General features: G+C 38.8%; 1 protein-coding gene across 1 annotated transcript in view; it reads right to left on the bottom strand.

Moving 5' to 3' along the window:
• Positions 1 to 17,821, bottom strand: part of LOC139415096 (microtubule-associated protein futsch-like) — a 95,749-nt gene that overhangs the window by 61,589 nt on the left and 16,339 nt on the right. Inside the window, exons 6-10 of the mRNA XM_071162908.1 lie at positions 17,039 to 17,128; positions 16,680 to 16,706; positions 9,441 to 10,442; positions 7,508 to 7,594; positions 7,016 to 7,288 (exon numbers count right to left, since the gene is read on the bottom strand). Coding sequence (XP_071019009.1) covers positions 7,016 to 7,288; positions 7,508 to 7,594; positions 9,441 to 10,442; positions 16,680 to 16,706; positions 17,039 to 17,128 — 1,479 coding nt within the window. The remainder of the gene's footprint in view (positions 1 to 7,015; positions 7,289 to 7,507; positions 7,595 to 9,440; positions 10,443 to 16,679; positions 16,707 to 17,038; positions 17,129 to 17,821) is intronic.

Raw genomic sequence — 17,821 nt, 5'->3', positions numbered from 1 at the left:
GCTTATTGACTGCCTTCTTCAATTCAAACCACGTTTTCAGTCCAGAGACTGAGATGGCCATTGCAAAATGTTGATTTTGTGGCCAATTAACCATTTCTTTATGGATTTTGGCAACCCGGAAACAAGGTTTTTGGATACAATATCCTGGAACTGGGTAAAATTCATGATGCCGTTGACCTTAACAAGGGCCCCAGGACCGGTGGAAGCAAAATAGCCCGATAACACCAAAGATCCACCACCATATTTTACAGTAGGTGTGGGGTTATTTTCTGCTCATGCATTCTCATTTAGACACCAAACCCACCACTGGTGTGTGTGACCAAAGAGATCTATTGTCATGTAATTTGGCCAAAACATTGGTTCCAATCCAAGTGCCAGTGCAGTTTAGCAAACCCCAATGCTTTTACATTTGTTGGATGACAGGAAAATAGATATCTTTGGTCACACACACCAGTGGTGGGTTTGGTGTCTAAATGAGAATGAATGAGCAGAAAATAACCCCACACCTACTGTAAAATATGGTGGTGGATCTTTGGTGTTATCGGGCTATTTTGCTTCCACTGGTCCCTTGTTAAATGATAGGGCAATGAGATGGCCATGAGATGGCCATAAACAATGACTGGTAATGTTGCATAGTTTTAGAAAGGTCTGGAACGCACCTTTCTGGATAAAAATTGATTTCAATTGCTGGTCTAATCACTTTTGAGGACACGAGCTCATGTACAAATATTATGAAATGTAAAAAATCAAATATAATTTTTTTCCTATTCAAGAAAAGTGGGGCAATAGGGCTTGACATACAGTGCCTTGCGAAAGTATTCGGCCTGAAACTGCTGTCCACAAATGCTCTCCATCCAACCTCACTGAGCTCGAGCTGTTTTGCAAGGAGGAATGGGAAAAAATTTCAGTCTCTCGATGTGCAAAACTGATAGACATACCCCAAGCGACTTACAGCTGTAATCGCAGCAAAAGTATTAACTTAAGGGGGCTGAATAATTTTGCACGCCCAATTTTTCAGTTTTTGATTTGTTAAAAAAGTTTGAAATATCCAATAAATGTCGTTCCACTTCATGATTGTGTCCCACTTGTTGTTGATTCTTCACAAAAAAATACAGTTTTATATCTTTATGTTTGAAGCCTGAAATGTGGCAAAAGGTCGCAAAGTTCAAGGGGGGCGAATACTTTCGCAAGGCACTGTATATGAAATGCTTTTTAAATATAGTAACACTTAAATTATAAATAACATTAAGATTTCACCTTTCTTATAAATGGAAAATAAATATGATCATTCTTAGTGACGTACAAAATTGGCAAGATTTCATACACAAACAACAGAGAATTTATTAAGATCAAAAGCATCATGAACTTTAGCCAGTACCAGGATATTTTAACCAAAAACCTGGGTGCCTCTGCCAAGAGGCTGAAACTTTGCTGCAGGTGGATCTTCCAGCAAGACAATAACCACATTCAAATCCACAAAGAAATGGTTCATTGGCCACGAAATCTACATTTTCCAATGGCCATCTCAGTCTCCGGACTTGAAACCTATTGAAAGCCTGTGGTTTGAATTGAGGAGGTCAGTCCATAAGTGCAGACGAAAGGATATCAAGGATCTAGAAAGATTCTGTATGGAGGAATGGTCTAAGATCCCTCCCAATGTGATCTCTAAACTCATAAAACATTTGAGAAAAAGGCTCAGTGCTGTTATCCTTGCAAGGTCAGGTATTTAAAGCTATTGAAAACAGGGTTGTCAATCCTTTTGACCCCTACTTCTGAGAAAAAAATAATTACTTGTTAAACATCATCTCTTTCTCTGAGCAATTGTATTAGTTTAACATAATTTAATTTCCCATTTTGTTTGCACACAACATAGCTCAACATTTGAATAAATTATTTCATACATTACAGTCATTCTTGTTCATCTTTATCAAGGGTGTCAATCATTTCAGCCCTACACGATCTAAATGTATACATGTATGGAAGCTAAGTCCATCTCTACAAAGTCCATGTTGGCATGAGCTATATGAGAATGGACAGTACATCATCAGTGTTATGATGTCATGTTTCTAAGACAGCAGCAGGAGCACAGGGGAGTGGTTCCTCTCAGGCTAGCCTACAGGAAGTTCCTGTTAGGATGTTCACTGTGTAGATTCAGAACCTAGGCTCCCATCTAGTGCATCATGGGGGCAATAGGGCAGGAGTTCTCAGCCTTTTTCTACTCTCCAAATTAACATGAAAGAATCGCTATGTGATTATATTTACAAATTTCCACCCTACCCCAGGTTGCCTCAACACATAATAATGAAATCCATGTGTGTTCTAACAGTGTAAAATACCCTTTGTTGAATTGATTGCATATATTGTACCAATGCAAAGTAAAACATTTTAAAATTATAGATTTTCTCAAGGGACCACATTTCAATAGCAGCCACGTTTGGGAAATGCTGACATAGTGTATTTCTGTATTTGTGCCTCACTGACAATAACAAATACTGTGGTGGTATGGATGATTTTCTATGGCTTATAAATTATGCAAATGTTTCTAAACAAAAAATATCTTTAACAATTGCTAGAATTTGGCACTTACACATCCTACTTGACTTGATCATTCAAAATAGCTTGAGAGGCAATGCCATTGACCTTAAATATAATGAAAGTCATGCCATCAGATCATCATCCAGTAGCATGCAACAAGTGTTTGCATCAAAGGCCATCATTACTCGGAATCTCTCTCATACTATTGATCCTGTTTTGCCTTTGCATACTGTAGGGACTGTGACTGTGCAGACTGCGTCCTCTTCCTCTCCCACAGGAGGATTGGCTCCTATGCAATCCTGTGGATTTGTCTCCAGCCTCTATGGTGTGTACATCTAGACCTCAGAGCTCACTACGGCCCTAAGCCTTGTGGGAGCTACACTGTCATTTAGAGACCTTGGAACAATAAGGTTCTATTTGACAAGACGTCACAAAACAGCTCTAAGATTTGGGACGTGAAAAATACAAACGATTTCAAAACCATACATTTTGCAGATAGAACCTTATAGTCCAAAGTCCTTGATTATTCACAACATAGGCTATCGTTTCTTTTGCAATTTCTTAGATTTTTTTCACCACTTTTTCAAAAGAATAGCCACCACTTAAGCTCTTTATGGTAAAAACAAATACATACAGGAGCCTTAGAGCATGTTTAAGGTGGATTGGAAACATACCGCAATTGACTGATAACTATCAAGTAGTTTACTGACTTCGGGTGTCAGAGACCAGAAAAATATATCAGTTTACTCATCCAGAGCTAAGCTTTAGCAACATTGCTAGTTCTCCATAGGATATTGTGTATTTGTCATTTTAGTGAACTATCGCTTTAACAAATGTGTGATAAAAATGAATTAATATATTTGATGATGTGATTAGAAAGAAGGAAATATATTCTCTTTATTACATAATTAAATGTCTGTACTTTTCTATTGAATTATAAATAATTGTAACATTCTGTGCCAGATGGAATCTTTTGGCTGAACCCAGATTTCAGAACCATAAGGTTCTATCTGTGTTTGCACCCCCCTAAAAAAAATGTGATACTCTGCACTTGAGGTACCTTTAAGGTGAGGACCTTAATGTTTTATGAAAGAAGAATTCACTACAATACAGTTTAAAGATCTGGGATGTGGAAAAGTTAATGCTCAATGTCTCAGAACTATGCTTTGCTCAGATAGATCCTTGTCGTCCCAAGGTCACAATTTCCAATTGCACTTCTCTATGCTACTCTGGGGCATTATTTTACGTAAGATAGCGCGTCAATTCCGCCCGCAGTGACGTAAAACAATGACTCTGGGGTAATCTGGGTATATTGTTTTGCTCTTAAAACCCACAGGAATCTACATACTTTGCCACAATGGCAGTTATTTCAACTTCTGTCACGTCACATTTCCCTACCATTGCAGATTAGATAATGATAATCGATAACTTCAACAAGCAATTCTCAACGGCTGGTCATGCCTTCCTCCTGGCTACTCCTACCTCGGCCAACAGCTCCGCCCCCCCCCCCCCCCCCTGCAGCTACTCGCCCAAGCCTCCCCAGCTTCTCCTTTACCCAAATCCAGATAGCAGATGTTCTGAAAGAGCTGCAAAACCTGGACCCGTACAAATCAGCTGGTCTTGACAATCTGGACCCTCTATTTCTGAATCTATCCGCCGCCATTGTCACAACCCCTATTACCAGCCTGTTCAACCTCTCTTTCATATCGTCTGAGATCCCCAAGGATTGGAAAGCTGCCGCAGTCATCCCCCTCTTCAAAGGGGGAGACACCCTGGACCTAAACTGCTACAGACCTATATCCATCCTGCCCTGCCTATCTAAGGTCTTCGAAAGCCTAGTCAACAAACAGATCACTGACCATCTTGAATCCCACCGTACCTTCTCCGCTGTGCAATCTGGTTTCCGAGCCGGTCACGGATGCACCTTAGCCACGCTCAAGGTACTAAACGATATCATAACCGCCATCGATAAAAGACAGTACTGTGCAGCCATCTTCATCGACCTGGCCAAGGCTTTCGACTCTTTCAATCACCATATTCTTATCGGCAGACCCAGTAGCCTCAGTTTTTCTAATGACTGCCTCGCCTGGTTCACCAACTACTTTGCAGACAGAGTTCAGTGTGTCAAATCGGAGGGCATGTTGTCCGGTCCTCTGGCAGTCTCTATGGGGGTGCCACAGGGTTCAATTCTCAGGCCGACTCTTTTCTCTGTATATATCAATGATGTTGCTCTTGCTGCGGGCGATTCCCTGATCCACCTCTACGCAGACGACACCATTCTGTATACTTCTGGCCCTTCCTTGGACACTGTGCTATCTAACCTCCAAACGAGCTTCAATGCCATACAACACTCCTTCCGTGGCCTCCAACTGCTCTTAAACGCTAGTAAAACCAAATGCATGCTTTTCAACCGTTCGCTGCCTGCACCCGCACGCCTGACTAGCATCACCACCCTGGATGGTTCCGACCTAGAATATGTGGACATCTATAAGTACCTAGGTGTCTGGCTAGACTGTAAACTCTCCTTCCAGACTCATATCAAACATCTCCAATCTAAAATCAAATCTAGAGTCGGCTTTCTATTCCGCAACAAAGCCTCCTTCACTCACGCCGTCAAACTTACCCTAGTTAAACTGACTATCCTACCGATCCTCGACTTCGGCGATGTCATCTACAAAATAGCTTCCAATACTCTACTTAGCAAACTGGATGCAATTTATCACAGTGCCATCCGTTTTGTTACTAAAGCACCTTATACCACCCACCACTGTGACCTGTATGCTCTAGTCGGCTGGTCCTCGCTACATATTCATCGCCAGACCCACTGGCTCCAGGTCATCTACAAGTCCATGCTAGGTAAAGCTCCGCCTTATCTCAGTTCACTGGTCACGATTGCAACACCGACCTGTAGCACGCGCTTCAGCAGGTGTATCTCACTGACCATCCCTAAAGCCAACACCTCATTTGGCCGCCTTTCTTTCCAGTTCTCTGCTGCCTGTGACTGGAACGAATTGCAAAAATCGCTGAAGTTGGAGACTTTTACCTCCCTCACCAACTTCAAACATCTGCTATCTGAGCAGCTAACCGATCGCTGCAGCTGTACATAGTCCATCGGTAAATAGCCCACCCAATTTACCTACCTCATCCCCATACTGTTTTTATTTATTTACTTTTCTGCTCTTTTGCACCCCAGTATCTCTACCTGCACATGACCATTTGATCATTTAACACTCCAGTGTTAATCTGCTAAATTGTAATTATTCGCCTACCTCGTCATGCCTTTACTTTTTTTTTTTTTTCTACTGTTATTGACTTGTTTATTGTTTACTCCATGTGTAACTTTGTGTTGTTGTCTGTTCACAATGCTATGCTTTATCTTGGCCAGGTCGCAGTTGTAAATGAGAACTTGTTCTCAACTAGCCTACCTGGTTAAATAAAGGTGAAATAAATAAATAAAAAATTCATAGCATGTCTCCAAACGTAAACACAATTGGCAATGGCAATTCCAAAACATTGAGGATAGAATGATATCTTGACCGTGTGCTGAGTTAAATAAAGGTTAAATAAAAAGAAAGAAATCCAATAAAAATGAGTGTCCTGAATGTTGAAACAGAATACAACAAATATGTTCAAGTAGTTGGATGCTTCAGCTGTTCTGTTTAAATGTGACCATGACCATTCTGTATAATGCACAATATCACTGGAGGGAAAAACATGTGCCAAGCCTCTTAGAGTAAACATGGCACATCAAGCAGCAATAACATTCCTTTGATCACAACTCAGCCATATAAAAATGATTATATTTTTATCTACCAGAGCAGATAATAAGGAATTTCAAGCTGAGGTACCTCAACGGAATGCATACATACTGTACATAGCTTTTATATAATTCTGACAAATGTTTGATTCACGTATTTGTGAGGGGATAATTGTTTTGTCATATTTTCATTAGCCTATTAGAATGATGTTGACCTTTAGCTTTCGCGGTGAACTAAAGCTGAAAGGGTAAAGAAATAAACTCCAAAACCAGACCATTGAACATTCTCTATGGTACACTCTTAGAAAAAAAAGGTTCCAGAAGGGTTCTTTGGCTATCTCCATAGGATAACCCTTTTGGGTTCCATGTAAAACCCTCCGTGGAAAGGTTCTACCTGGAACCAAAAATGGTTCTTCAAAGGGTTCTCCTATGGGGACAGCCAAGGAACTCTAGAGTATAGTGAGTGGCACAGTCTGAGATAGTCTCATGCAGGCATGCCAGCCACCGAGACATATACTTAATATTGATAAAAAGGAACAGATGGGAAAATGAGTAATGGAGAAGACAGAGAGAGATCAAAGAATTAGCCTAAGGCTTTCCTCTCCTCTCCCACCTCCCTGCTCCTCATACTCTACTCTCTCTCTCCCTATCCTTACCTTACCTCACCCACATCTATTCAAACACTCAGACTGTGTCTAGCATCGTCCCACTCTTTTTATTTACCTTTGACTGCAGGTTCTACCTCCTCCTTGGGCTCAGGAGCGACCTCATCTTCCTCCTCGGCTTCAGGCAATGCTGCTACCACCACCTCCTCAAGTTCATGCTCTGGTGCTACCTCCTCCTCCTCTTCCTTGGTATCAGTGATGGGTTCTACCTCCTCCTTGGATTCGGGCTCTACCTCTTCTTCCAAAGCTTCCTCTATTGTCAGCTCTGGTTGAGCAGATGGTTCCTCAGTCTCCTCCTCCTCCTCTTCTGGTGCTTCTGGAGGGATGATCTCTGTGAATATACTCACAGCTGCAACTGAATAGCTTTGCCAGGTTTCAATACATCAATGAGGAACCTAACTTTGCATTAGGGGATATTACCCAGTCATTGTAAGGGTCATGCTGACTTTCAATGGATTAATTTGGTACTAACATCAGTATGTTACACAACATTTGGTACCCATTTGAACTCTAAGAGTGAGAGAAGCATGGCATGATGAGAAGTTTTCACCTTGGATCTCTTCTGTCTTTTCCTCTACTTCAGTCTCTTTAGCCTCTTCAGAAAGTGGGGTTATTGTTTCTTCAACAGGTGGCGTTACTGTAATGCATGCAATTAGTTATATCAGAAAATCAAATGTTGGCAGCATATTATGAAGGCATATTGATCGGATGAATGGCATCTTTTGCCATTCAAATAATGAGACCTTTAATATGAACAGACTTACCGTTGAGCGCTGGTACATTGAATGATAACGTTTAAGTTTAGCTAATTATATTTTACGTTTTAGTAGACACTCTTATTCAGAGCGACTTAGTGAGTGCATACATTTCATGAAATGTTTCTCCACACTGGTCCCCCATGGGAATTGAACCCACAATCCTGGCGTTGCAAGCACCATGCTCTATTAACTAAGCAACACAAAATCTGTAAATTCTCTGTAAAGTATTTACATATCAAATTCAAGATTCAACAGATTTACAAAGAAGGCAGAAACTAAGTATCTTTAATCAAGCCGGCACCATTAGTAATCTACTGATGCGATAGTACTACTAACTATTAAACCATTACTAACTATCAAAGCAAGGCTATGGTGACATATTAGTGAAAGCTGTGCATATGGTGAGTCATCTGGTGGTATACAAATATGATATAAGATGACGAATGATAAATGCATTTCAATATCATAAAAAAAACAGTGTCAATACTATTGTTTCTACATCACTTTCTACATAAACCACCACGACTTCAACTGCTGATGGAAAACAATGGACTGTAGCCAAAACTGAACTGTGAGAAATCACAAGCCCTTGACCGACCTCCCAGAGGATGTAACTAGCTACAGGAGCTTGATGAGTGTCAAGTTCACACATGAAAACTGCCTCTGGTACCCCCTGCCTTACAGAGGTACTGGGCTGGCAACCCTACAGAGCAACAGCAGATGCTACCTTCTGATCTACCCAGTATGAAGACGGGGATCTCCATCACAACCCCCAGAACATGCACGGCCACACACACCTCCTCGCCTGATTTCATCAATATTCATGTCTAGGTTGGTCCGTTGCCAAACCTAACCAGTGTATCATCTGGAAATAAGACCAACATTATTCTAAACCAAGTCATTTTTCTAAACTAGAACATTAAACAATGTGTGTCATGAAATCATTCATGTCTTATCATTTTTCCTGGTTTGTTGTGGAGGCACCATTCTGGATCAAATTCCATCCACACAGGCCTTGCTACAGAGGGACAACAAATCCTATCACCCCATAACCACCATCTTCTTTGTACTGGAGTGTCATTGAAAAGTGTCATTTCATTGTGTATTGAGGAACAGAAGTATTTACTGTCTAACTGGGCCACTCTGGTTGACAATTACAAAACCAATATACAAATCAAGTGTACTATTACATCACTCTATTCATGCGTCTTCCATCCTTCCATCATTGGGCTTCCTTACATACTGTACTGTATATTATCTTTGCCAAATATCATAATTTATGCCATTAAGAATATCATGGGCAGTCGTAAGGTAATAATTCCTACTGAATGTATCAATATGATTTAAGGCCTTGTTACAAGGAACAATACATACTGTACTGTGTTAAGTACATCACCAACCGTCACTCATGGGTAAAAAAGGTATCTTTGTGATTCTGTATAATGTGACTCAGAGAAAGCTTTAGTTTCAAGGCAGATTGTTCTATTATGGATCTGCAGAAAGTGTAGACTATTCAGACTCATTTGATCTCTTATCTATACTGTATATCAGATTTGAGTGCAGCATAAATAATTAATGGTAAAATCAATAACGTACCATCTGAAACATACAGCTAGTTTTAATTCTGACCAGTTAGTTGATAATGTATGAATGCTATTACCTTCTCATGGACAGTACTACACATGATGATGAAACATCAGCGGAATGAAAGTTTCTGCTCAATACCTGTCAAAAGAAGGTCATCAATGCCATCATCATCCTCCTCTTCTTCATCCTTGGATAGATCATCTTCCTCAGGAGCAGAACTATCAAAGGCTTCTGGTGTGATGTCATCATCTTTGCCGATCACTTCAGCTGCATCCTTCCCCTCATCATCATCATATGCTGTGTCACCAGAAATGTCTGCGACGTCACAAACAGTCTCACCTGAATCCTCCATTGTTTTGTCAACTGAATCAACGATGGCACCACTGTCCTCATTGACAATGTCATCATCGTCATCATCAGTGTCCTCTAAACTATCTGTAGAGTCATCAGTTGTATCCTCAGCTAATGTGTCTGAGATATCAATACCCTCACTATCAGCAAGATTGACCTTGATATCATCATCGTCATCATCGTCATCTTCTAGGTGAATGGGTTTAGTATCATCATCTGTTTTGTCATCATCTATGCTATCATCTTCCTCATCATCTTTATCTTCATCATCATCATCTGCAGAAGAGGCAACAGCATCTATTTGTTCTGCAACAATGTCAATGTCATCGTCCTGGATGTCATAAACAACATCTTCTGTGACATCAATTTCCTCCTCTTTACCATAATCATCATCGTCGTTGTCATTTGCAGTAGAAGCAGGAGCATCCTCTGTGACTTCAGCACTGGCATCCTTGGTTTGAGAAGCTTCTGTCTCTGTGTCATCAACATCAATCAGAATGGGAGCCTCATACTCTTCATCATCATCATCATCATCATCATCCTCATCTATCTCAACCTCAGCTGCTGCTTCCTTGTCCTCTTCTTCATCTTCTTCCTCATCCTCATCATCAGCTTCTTCTTCATCCTCATCTTCCCCTTCAACCTCATCCTCATTCTCCTCTTCTTCTTCATCCTCATCCTCATCATAATCTTCCACTTCTTCCTCATCCTCCTCATCCTCGTCTTCATCTTCTTCTTCGTCCTCTACTTTAGCAACTGGTTCTTTTTCCTCTGCAAACATCCCTGCAACTACATAATTAACTGTGTATCTTAACATGGTGAGAAAAACATGAATGAAAGTGACATTCAGTGCACTGAGCCATAACCAAAGAGACCCATAATGCATTGAGAGTTTTCAAGACAACACAACACACTGCACAATATCTTTATTGTGTACTCATAATGCTTACACCTGACAAGCTGCTCTCTGCTCACCTAAACCACATACATCTAGTGGTGTGTATGTATACTACCATGATCCTTATTCCATACCATCGATATGTCGATATGTCCAACATAATGCTTTCTCTATATTACATTGCAGCATGTGGTATAAACATAATGACAGTGCTCCATGATGCAAGACACCACAAAGACTGACTCACACAGGTTGACTTGTTTGAGGAGAAGTATAGGTTAGAAATTGTCAATCCACAAACAGTCTGTCAGTGAAGAGTTGTTATTTTCTGTGGTAGTGAAATGGAGACTCGTAGTACCAACAGTCTCCCCTTTAAGAATCCTCTCATTCTCTCATGGTTATGATGATGCTGGGTATGAACAGCAATTCAAAACCGTTAAAACCCCAGACCGAAAAGAAGACGGAACCGAACAAAACAAAACCCTCAAGACAACAACTCACACTTACGGTATAAACAGTATGCACATGGAAACACATGCTAGAAGATGCAGTACTGGTGAATTCATGTCCATAAAAATGACGTCTGTTCTTAATTAAAGGTCCAATGCAGCCATTTTCATCTGAATATCAAATCATTTCAGAAATAACAATTTAGTACCTTACTGTGATTGTTTTCAAGTAAAATGGTTAAAAAACAACAACATTTTCTTCTGAGCAAAATGCAATTTCTCAAGCAAGAATTTAGCTAGGACTGTCTGGGAGTGTTCAGAGAGAATGGCCTAATTGTAGGAGCCTAATGGGAGAAATGTGTCACCTGAAAACGATCTGTTATTGGCAGAGAGGGCAAACTCTCTTTGTTATTGGTCTATTAATTTATACCGCCCAGCCAAACAAGCTGACATTTCAGGCAGTCTACTCAAACAGCTCTTACACTAGGGGCTCTATTTTCGGCTGGCTTTAAGGTGGTGCTAGTGTCAAATGCACGTTAGTTTGCTATTTTGTCATGTAAAAACTGTCGCACTGGCATTTTCCAGCCCTAAAGCCAGGTTCAGCAATTTACCTGTCTTATATCAGCTCGCTTGTGCTCAGATGGGAGGGAAGGAAATATTTGAGGTAACATGATCCGAAGTGCTAATTTCAGGCAGCACTGAGAGGGATATTTAAGACCAACCAAAAGCTGGTTTTGGTAACGCAGTTAGTTATGGCATGAATTTTGACAATGGAAACACAGCATATCCAGCCGTGACACACACTGCCGGTATGGGCATGGAACAAGAGTAGACTATCTGCTTTCTGACTATGTATTTAGCAAAATAAAAAACTAGTGTTTTTTCCCATTTTGTTTTATTTGATTAAAAGCATAGCCTCCCCTCCTCTGTATGAAGCCTTTTTTTTACTGTTCAATGCAGTTGCAAAGTAGTCAAGACTGTCGATAAAGGGTTTGACTCCTGAGACCACTTGGAAATAAAGGGTTTGACTCCTGAGACCACTTGGAAATAAAGGGTTTGACTCCTGAGACCACTTGGAAATAAATCTTAATCACCAAAGCTTTATGAAAATATTCAGTTTGAGAGGAGCAAAACAGTGAGGAGACATTCCCTTTTTATCTGTGCATTGTAAGCAGGCCCACATTATTTTAGCCATGCAGGTCCCTTGTTTAGGCTACAAAGTCCATGTCCATCATGAAATGAGAGATAAGAACCTCTGTACCGGTGAATCTCGTATTTAGAAGTTGTTTTCCTGTGACAATTGATTGTTTTCGTATGTTTTTGTTTCTCGTATTGTTTCGTATGTTCAAAACCCAAGCCCTCCCTTACCCTAGACCCAACGAAGGCTGGTTCAACAGCAATGCCTGTCTTTTTCATCCAGACGTCTTTATGATATAATTACCTTTTACATTTATTTATTGTTGTTGTTGTTAAAACGATGTTAAAATGTTTAATCTTATTACAACTAAACTTATTGGAATTATTCACCTTCCTGGTTTTATGGAGACAACTCTGTGGCACACCTGCAATGCAACTCCTGTAGATGTGTGAATATGATGTGATCTGTAAGATGGTTCTGATTGTGTTCATAAAACATATTTGGTCGCCGTATAAGATAAGTCTACATTTGCCAAATTATAACGGACTAACATTGGAATTGCTGTTGATTCCAAGGCAATACATAAATGACCCTAAATACACAACTTGTAGCAACCACATATTTGGCCATGGAGCACGTTCTGATTGGCCAGTGAGGGGCCAAGCCTCGATATACCGACAACTTGTTTATTCATCAAAACCCAGCCTTTTCACGTCAAGTCCAGCAAGTGCACCAATAGTTGTAATAGTGAAAATAGCAAAAATATGAACCTATAGCGCTACTGCCTGCACTTAGATTTACCATTGTGTTAGGTTTGTTAAAATAGAGCCACTAGATTTACCATTGTGTTAGGTTTGTTAAAATAGAGCCCTTAGATTTACCATTGTGTTAGGTTTGTTAAAATAGAGCCCTAGATTTACCACATGTTAGGTTTGTTAAAATAGAGCCACTAGATTTACCATTGTGTTAGGTTTGTTAAAATAGAGCCACTAGATTTACCATTGTGTTAGGTTTGTTAAAATAGAGCCACTAGATTTACCACATGTTAGGTTTGTTAAAATAGAGCCACTAGATTTACCATTGTGTTAGGTTTGTTAAAATAGAGCCACTAGATTTACCATTGTGTTAGGTTTGTTAAAATAGAGCCACTAGATTTACCACATGTTAGGTTTGTTAAAATAGAGCACTTAGATTTACCATTGTGTTAGGTTTGTTAAAATAGAGCCACTAGATTTACCATTGTGTTAGGTTTGTTAAAATAGAGCCCCTAGATTTACCACATGTTAGGTTTGTTAAAATAGAGCCCTAGATTTACCATTGTGTTAGGTTTGTTAAAATAGAGCCACTAGATTTACCATTGTGTTAGGTTTGTTAAAATAGAGCCACTAGATTTACCACATGTTAGGTTAGTTAAAATAGAGCCACTAGATTTACCATTGTGTTAGGTTTGTTAAAATAGAGCCACTAGATTTACCACATGTTAGGTTTGTTAAAATAGAGCCACTAGATTTACCATTGTGTTAGGTTTGTTAAAATAGAGCCACTAGATTTACCACATGTTAGGTTTGTTAAAATAGAGCCCTTAGATTTACCATTGTGTTAGGTTTGTTAAAATAGAGCCCCTAGATTTACCACATGTTAGGTTTGTTAAAATAGAGCCACTAGATTTACCATTGTGTTAGGTTTGTTAAAATAGAGCCACTAGATTTACCACATGTTAGGTTAGTTAAAATAGAGCCACTAGATTTACCATTGTGTTAGGTTTGTTAAAATAGAGCCACTAGATTTACCACATGTTAGGTTTGTTAAAATAGAGCCACTAGATTTACCATTGTGTTAGGTTTGTTAAAATAGAGCCACTAGATTTACCACATGTTAGGTTTGTTAAAATAGAGCACTTAGATTTACCATTGTGTTAGGATTGTTAAAATAGAGCCACTAGATTTACCACATGTTAGGTTTGTTAAAATAGAGCCCTTAGATTTACCATTGTGTTAGGTTTGTTAAAATAGAGCCCCTAGATTTACCACATGTTAGGTTTGTTAAAATAGAGCCACTAGATTTACCATTGTGTTAGGTTTGTTAAAATAGAGCCCCTAGATTTACCATTGTGTTAGGTTTGTTAAAATAGAGCCACTAGATTTACCACATGTTAGGTTTGTTAAAATAGAGCCACTAGATTTACCTTTGTGTTAGGTTTGTTAAAATAGAGCCCTAGATTTACCATTGTGTTAGGTTTGTTAAAATAGAGTCCCTATATTTACCACATGTTAGGTTTGTTAAAATAGAGCCACTAGATTTACCACATGTTAGGTTTGTTAAAATAGAGTCCCTAGATTTACCACATGTCAGGTTTGTTAAAATAGAGCCCTTAGATTTACCATTGTGTTAGGTTAGTTAAAATAGAGCCACTAGATTTACCATTGTGTTAGGTTTGTTAAAATAGAGCCCTTAGATTTACCATTGTGTTAGGTTTGTTAAAATAGAGTCCCTAGATTTACCACATGTTAGGTTTGTTAAAATAGAGCCCTAGATGTACCACATGTTAGGTTTGTTAAAATAGAGCCACTAGATTTACCACATGTTAGGTTTTTTAAAATAGAGCCACTAGATTTACCACATGTTAGGTTAGTTAAAATAGAGCCACTAGATTTACCATTGTGTTAGGTTTGTTAAAATAGAGCCACTAGATTTACCATTGTGTAAGGTTTGTTAAAATAGAGCCACTAGATTTACCATTGTGTTAGGTTTGTTAAAATAGAGCCACTAGATTTACCACATGTTAGGTTTGTTAAAATAGAGCCCCTAGATTTACCATTGTGTTAGGTTTGTTAAAATAGAGCCCCTAGATTTACCATTGTGTTAGGTTTGTTAAAATAGAGCCACTAGATTTACCATTGTGTTAGGTTTGTTAAAATAGAGCCACTAGATTTACCACATGTTAGGTTTGTTAAAATAGAGCCCTTAGATTTACCATTGTGTTAGGTTTGTTAAAATAGAGCCACTAGATTTACCATTGTGTTAGGTTTGTTAAAATAGAGCCCTTAGATTTACCATTGTGTTAGGTTTGTTAAAATAGAGCCACTAGATTTACCACATGTTAGGTTTGTTAAAATAGAGCCCTTAGATTTACCATTGTGTTAGGTTTGTTAAAATAGAGCCACTAGATTTACCATTGTGTTAGGTTTGTTAAAATAGAGCCCCTAGATTTACCACATGTTAGGTTTGTTAAAATAGAGTCCCTAGATTTACCACATGTTAGGTTTGTTAAAATAGAGTCCCTAGATTTACCACATGTTAGGTTTGTTAAAATAGAGCCCTTAGATTTACCATTGTGTTAGGTTTGTTAAAATAGAGCCCTTAGATTTACCATTGTGTTAGGTTTGTTAAAATAGAGCCACTAGATTTACCACATGTTAGGTTTGTTAAAATAGAGCCCCTAGATTTACCACATGTTAGGTTTGTTAAAATAGAGCCGCTAGATTTACCACATGTTAGGTTTGTTAAAATAGAGCCACTAGATTTACCATTGTGTTAGGTTTGCTAAAATAGAGCCCTAGATTTACCACATGTTAGGTTTGTTAAAATAGAGTCCCTAGATTTACCACATGTTAGGTTTGTTAAAATAGAGCCCTTAGATTTACCATTGTGTTAGGTTTGTTAAAATAGAGCCCTTAGATTTACCATTGTGTTAGGTTTGTTAAAATAGAGCCCTAGATTTACCATTGTGTTAGGTTTGTTAAAATAGAGCCCTAGATTTACCATTGTGTTAGGTTTGTTAAAATAGAGCCCTTAGATCTGCCATTGTGTTAGGTTTGTTAAAATAGAGCCCCTAGATTTACCACATGTTAGGTTTGTTAAAATAGAGCCCTTAGATTTACCATTGTGTTAGGTTTGTTAAAATAGAGCCCTTAGATCTACAGTTGTGTTAGGTTTGTTAAAATAGAGCACTAGAAGTGCATTATCATAATTTTCACAATTTTACAGTATCATTTCAACCTCATGGTGTGGAAATATATATAAAATACAGAAAAATCAAATTTTTGTCTGAACTGCCCCTTTAAGAGTATTTGTACCAGAGTACTACCAAATAATAAGTCAGACTGAGATAAACTGTAACGGTCTATTTATAACTGCAAACAACTATGACATTTGAAATTCGAATTCACTGAAATTAATGGTACTATTATATTTTATCCTACTACAATATCAACAACCAGAAGACGTGTAATGACCATGTATTACAGCGATCCATAATTAAGGTAAATGGACCAGTTGTCTGTAGTAGCTTCTGGGAGTATAATTACGTTGTCTGGGAACAAATTGAGCAAGTAATCACAAACAGGTACAGGCTAGTAATATCACATTATATAGCAATTCATGACAGCAGAACACACATTTGCCATAAATTACTCTCCACTTATAGACATCATGCAGCAAAATGCCTCACTCCCATGTATCAATCATCAATACATGTCTAATGTTATTTCATATCTGATTCATTTTCTATATGAGTGTATTAAGAACAGGAAGGCACAGACCTTGTTTTCTGGATGGTAGGAATGCAGCTATGAGGTAGGAAGGAAGGTGATTTCAGTAGCAAGAGGTTAAACACAAAGAGTGATCCATGTCCCTTGACAAGTACACAATGTGTGACTATGGATAAGAAGTTAGTAAGAGTTCTGCAAGTAACCAAGTTAATACGATAGTTATGTTAATAAAATGTAAACATTTTAGCAAAGCCACAAAACAACAAACCATTTAATAGCGCTGCTGAATAGCTTGGTTAGAGTGATATACCTTGATTTTGCTTACTAGCATGTGCATTTGTTATGTGCCATTCTAGTTTAAATACATTAGATCTAATGTAGTTTAAATATAGTAAACATCGTATGTTTACCTATAAACCTGGAAAGCATGGCCATGGTGCCTTCTGTTCCCCCCTTCTCACTTTCAGCATGATGATCCTCTTCAACGTACCATCCTATATCTTTTGGGGGCGGTTTTACTGTTACGTGCCAAGGTGAACATCCACAAAATCAACCCCCATTAACCTCAGCCTATGTAATCTTTTCAAATCATTGGGACAGCCTACCTACATTAATTAAATGTTTGGCCCTAAAAAAAACTAAAACAAGCATAATTTCATCTTGTGTCAGGGTTTAATTTTGCTCATCTGTTTTGTCACTGATGTGAGGCTCCTAAAGAGTGAGGGGAATTGCATAGTGGAGATAGGTGGTGGAAAACTATACAGTGGAATGGTTTCAAAATGCCATCTAGAGAGATAGCGGGGAAGAATCGTTAGGTGTTAGACAGCTGTGTGTTAGATTTAGAGATTTAGAGATTTGGAGAGTTTATTAGTCACATGCACGTGGTTGCAGATGTAAATGCAGGGTACAATGAATATCTTAAGCTCCGAGCTACAACAGTGCAAGTCAAAGGGAAGTGAACGAAACAATAGTATTTCTCAGTATAAGAGAGATATAGGCTTATGTTATGAGGTCATTCTGTTAGGGTCTCTGGGCACAGCCAAGCATGTATAGCCTACTAGATAGAGCTAAACCATCGTATAGTACATCTTACACTACAGTCGATTACAAATGCTATAGGTCTTGTAGGTAACTCCATGCAGTGACCTGTATTTCAGCAGCAGGTTTGGAGTGACTAAGCGGCACATCTAAGC

The sequence above is a fragment of the Oncorhynchus clarkii genome, chromosome 8 (assembly GCF_045791955.1).
Source record: "Oncorhynchus clarkii lewisi isolate Uvic-CL-2024 chromosome 8, UVic_Ocla_1.0, whole genome shotgun sequence".
Lineage (NCBI taxonomy): Eukaryota > Metazoa > Chordata > Actinopteri > Salmoniformes > Salmonidae > Oncorhynchus > Oncorhynchus clarkii.
The sequence above is the reverse complement of the archived record's forward strand: the minus strand, read 5'-3'. Positions and strand labels throughout refer to the sequence as shown.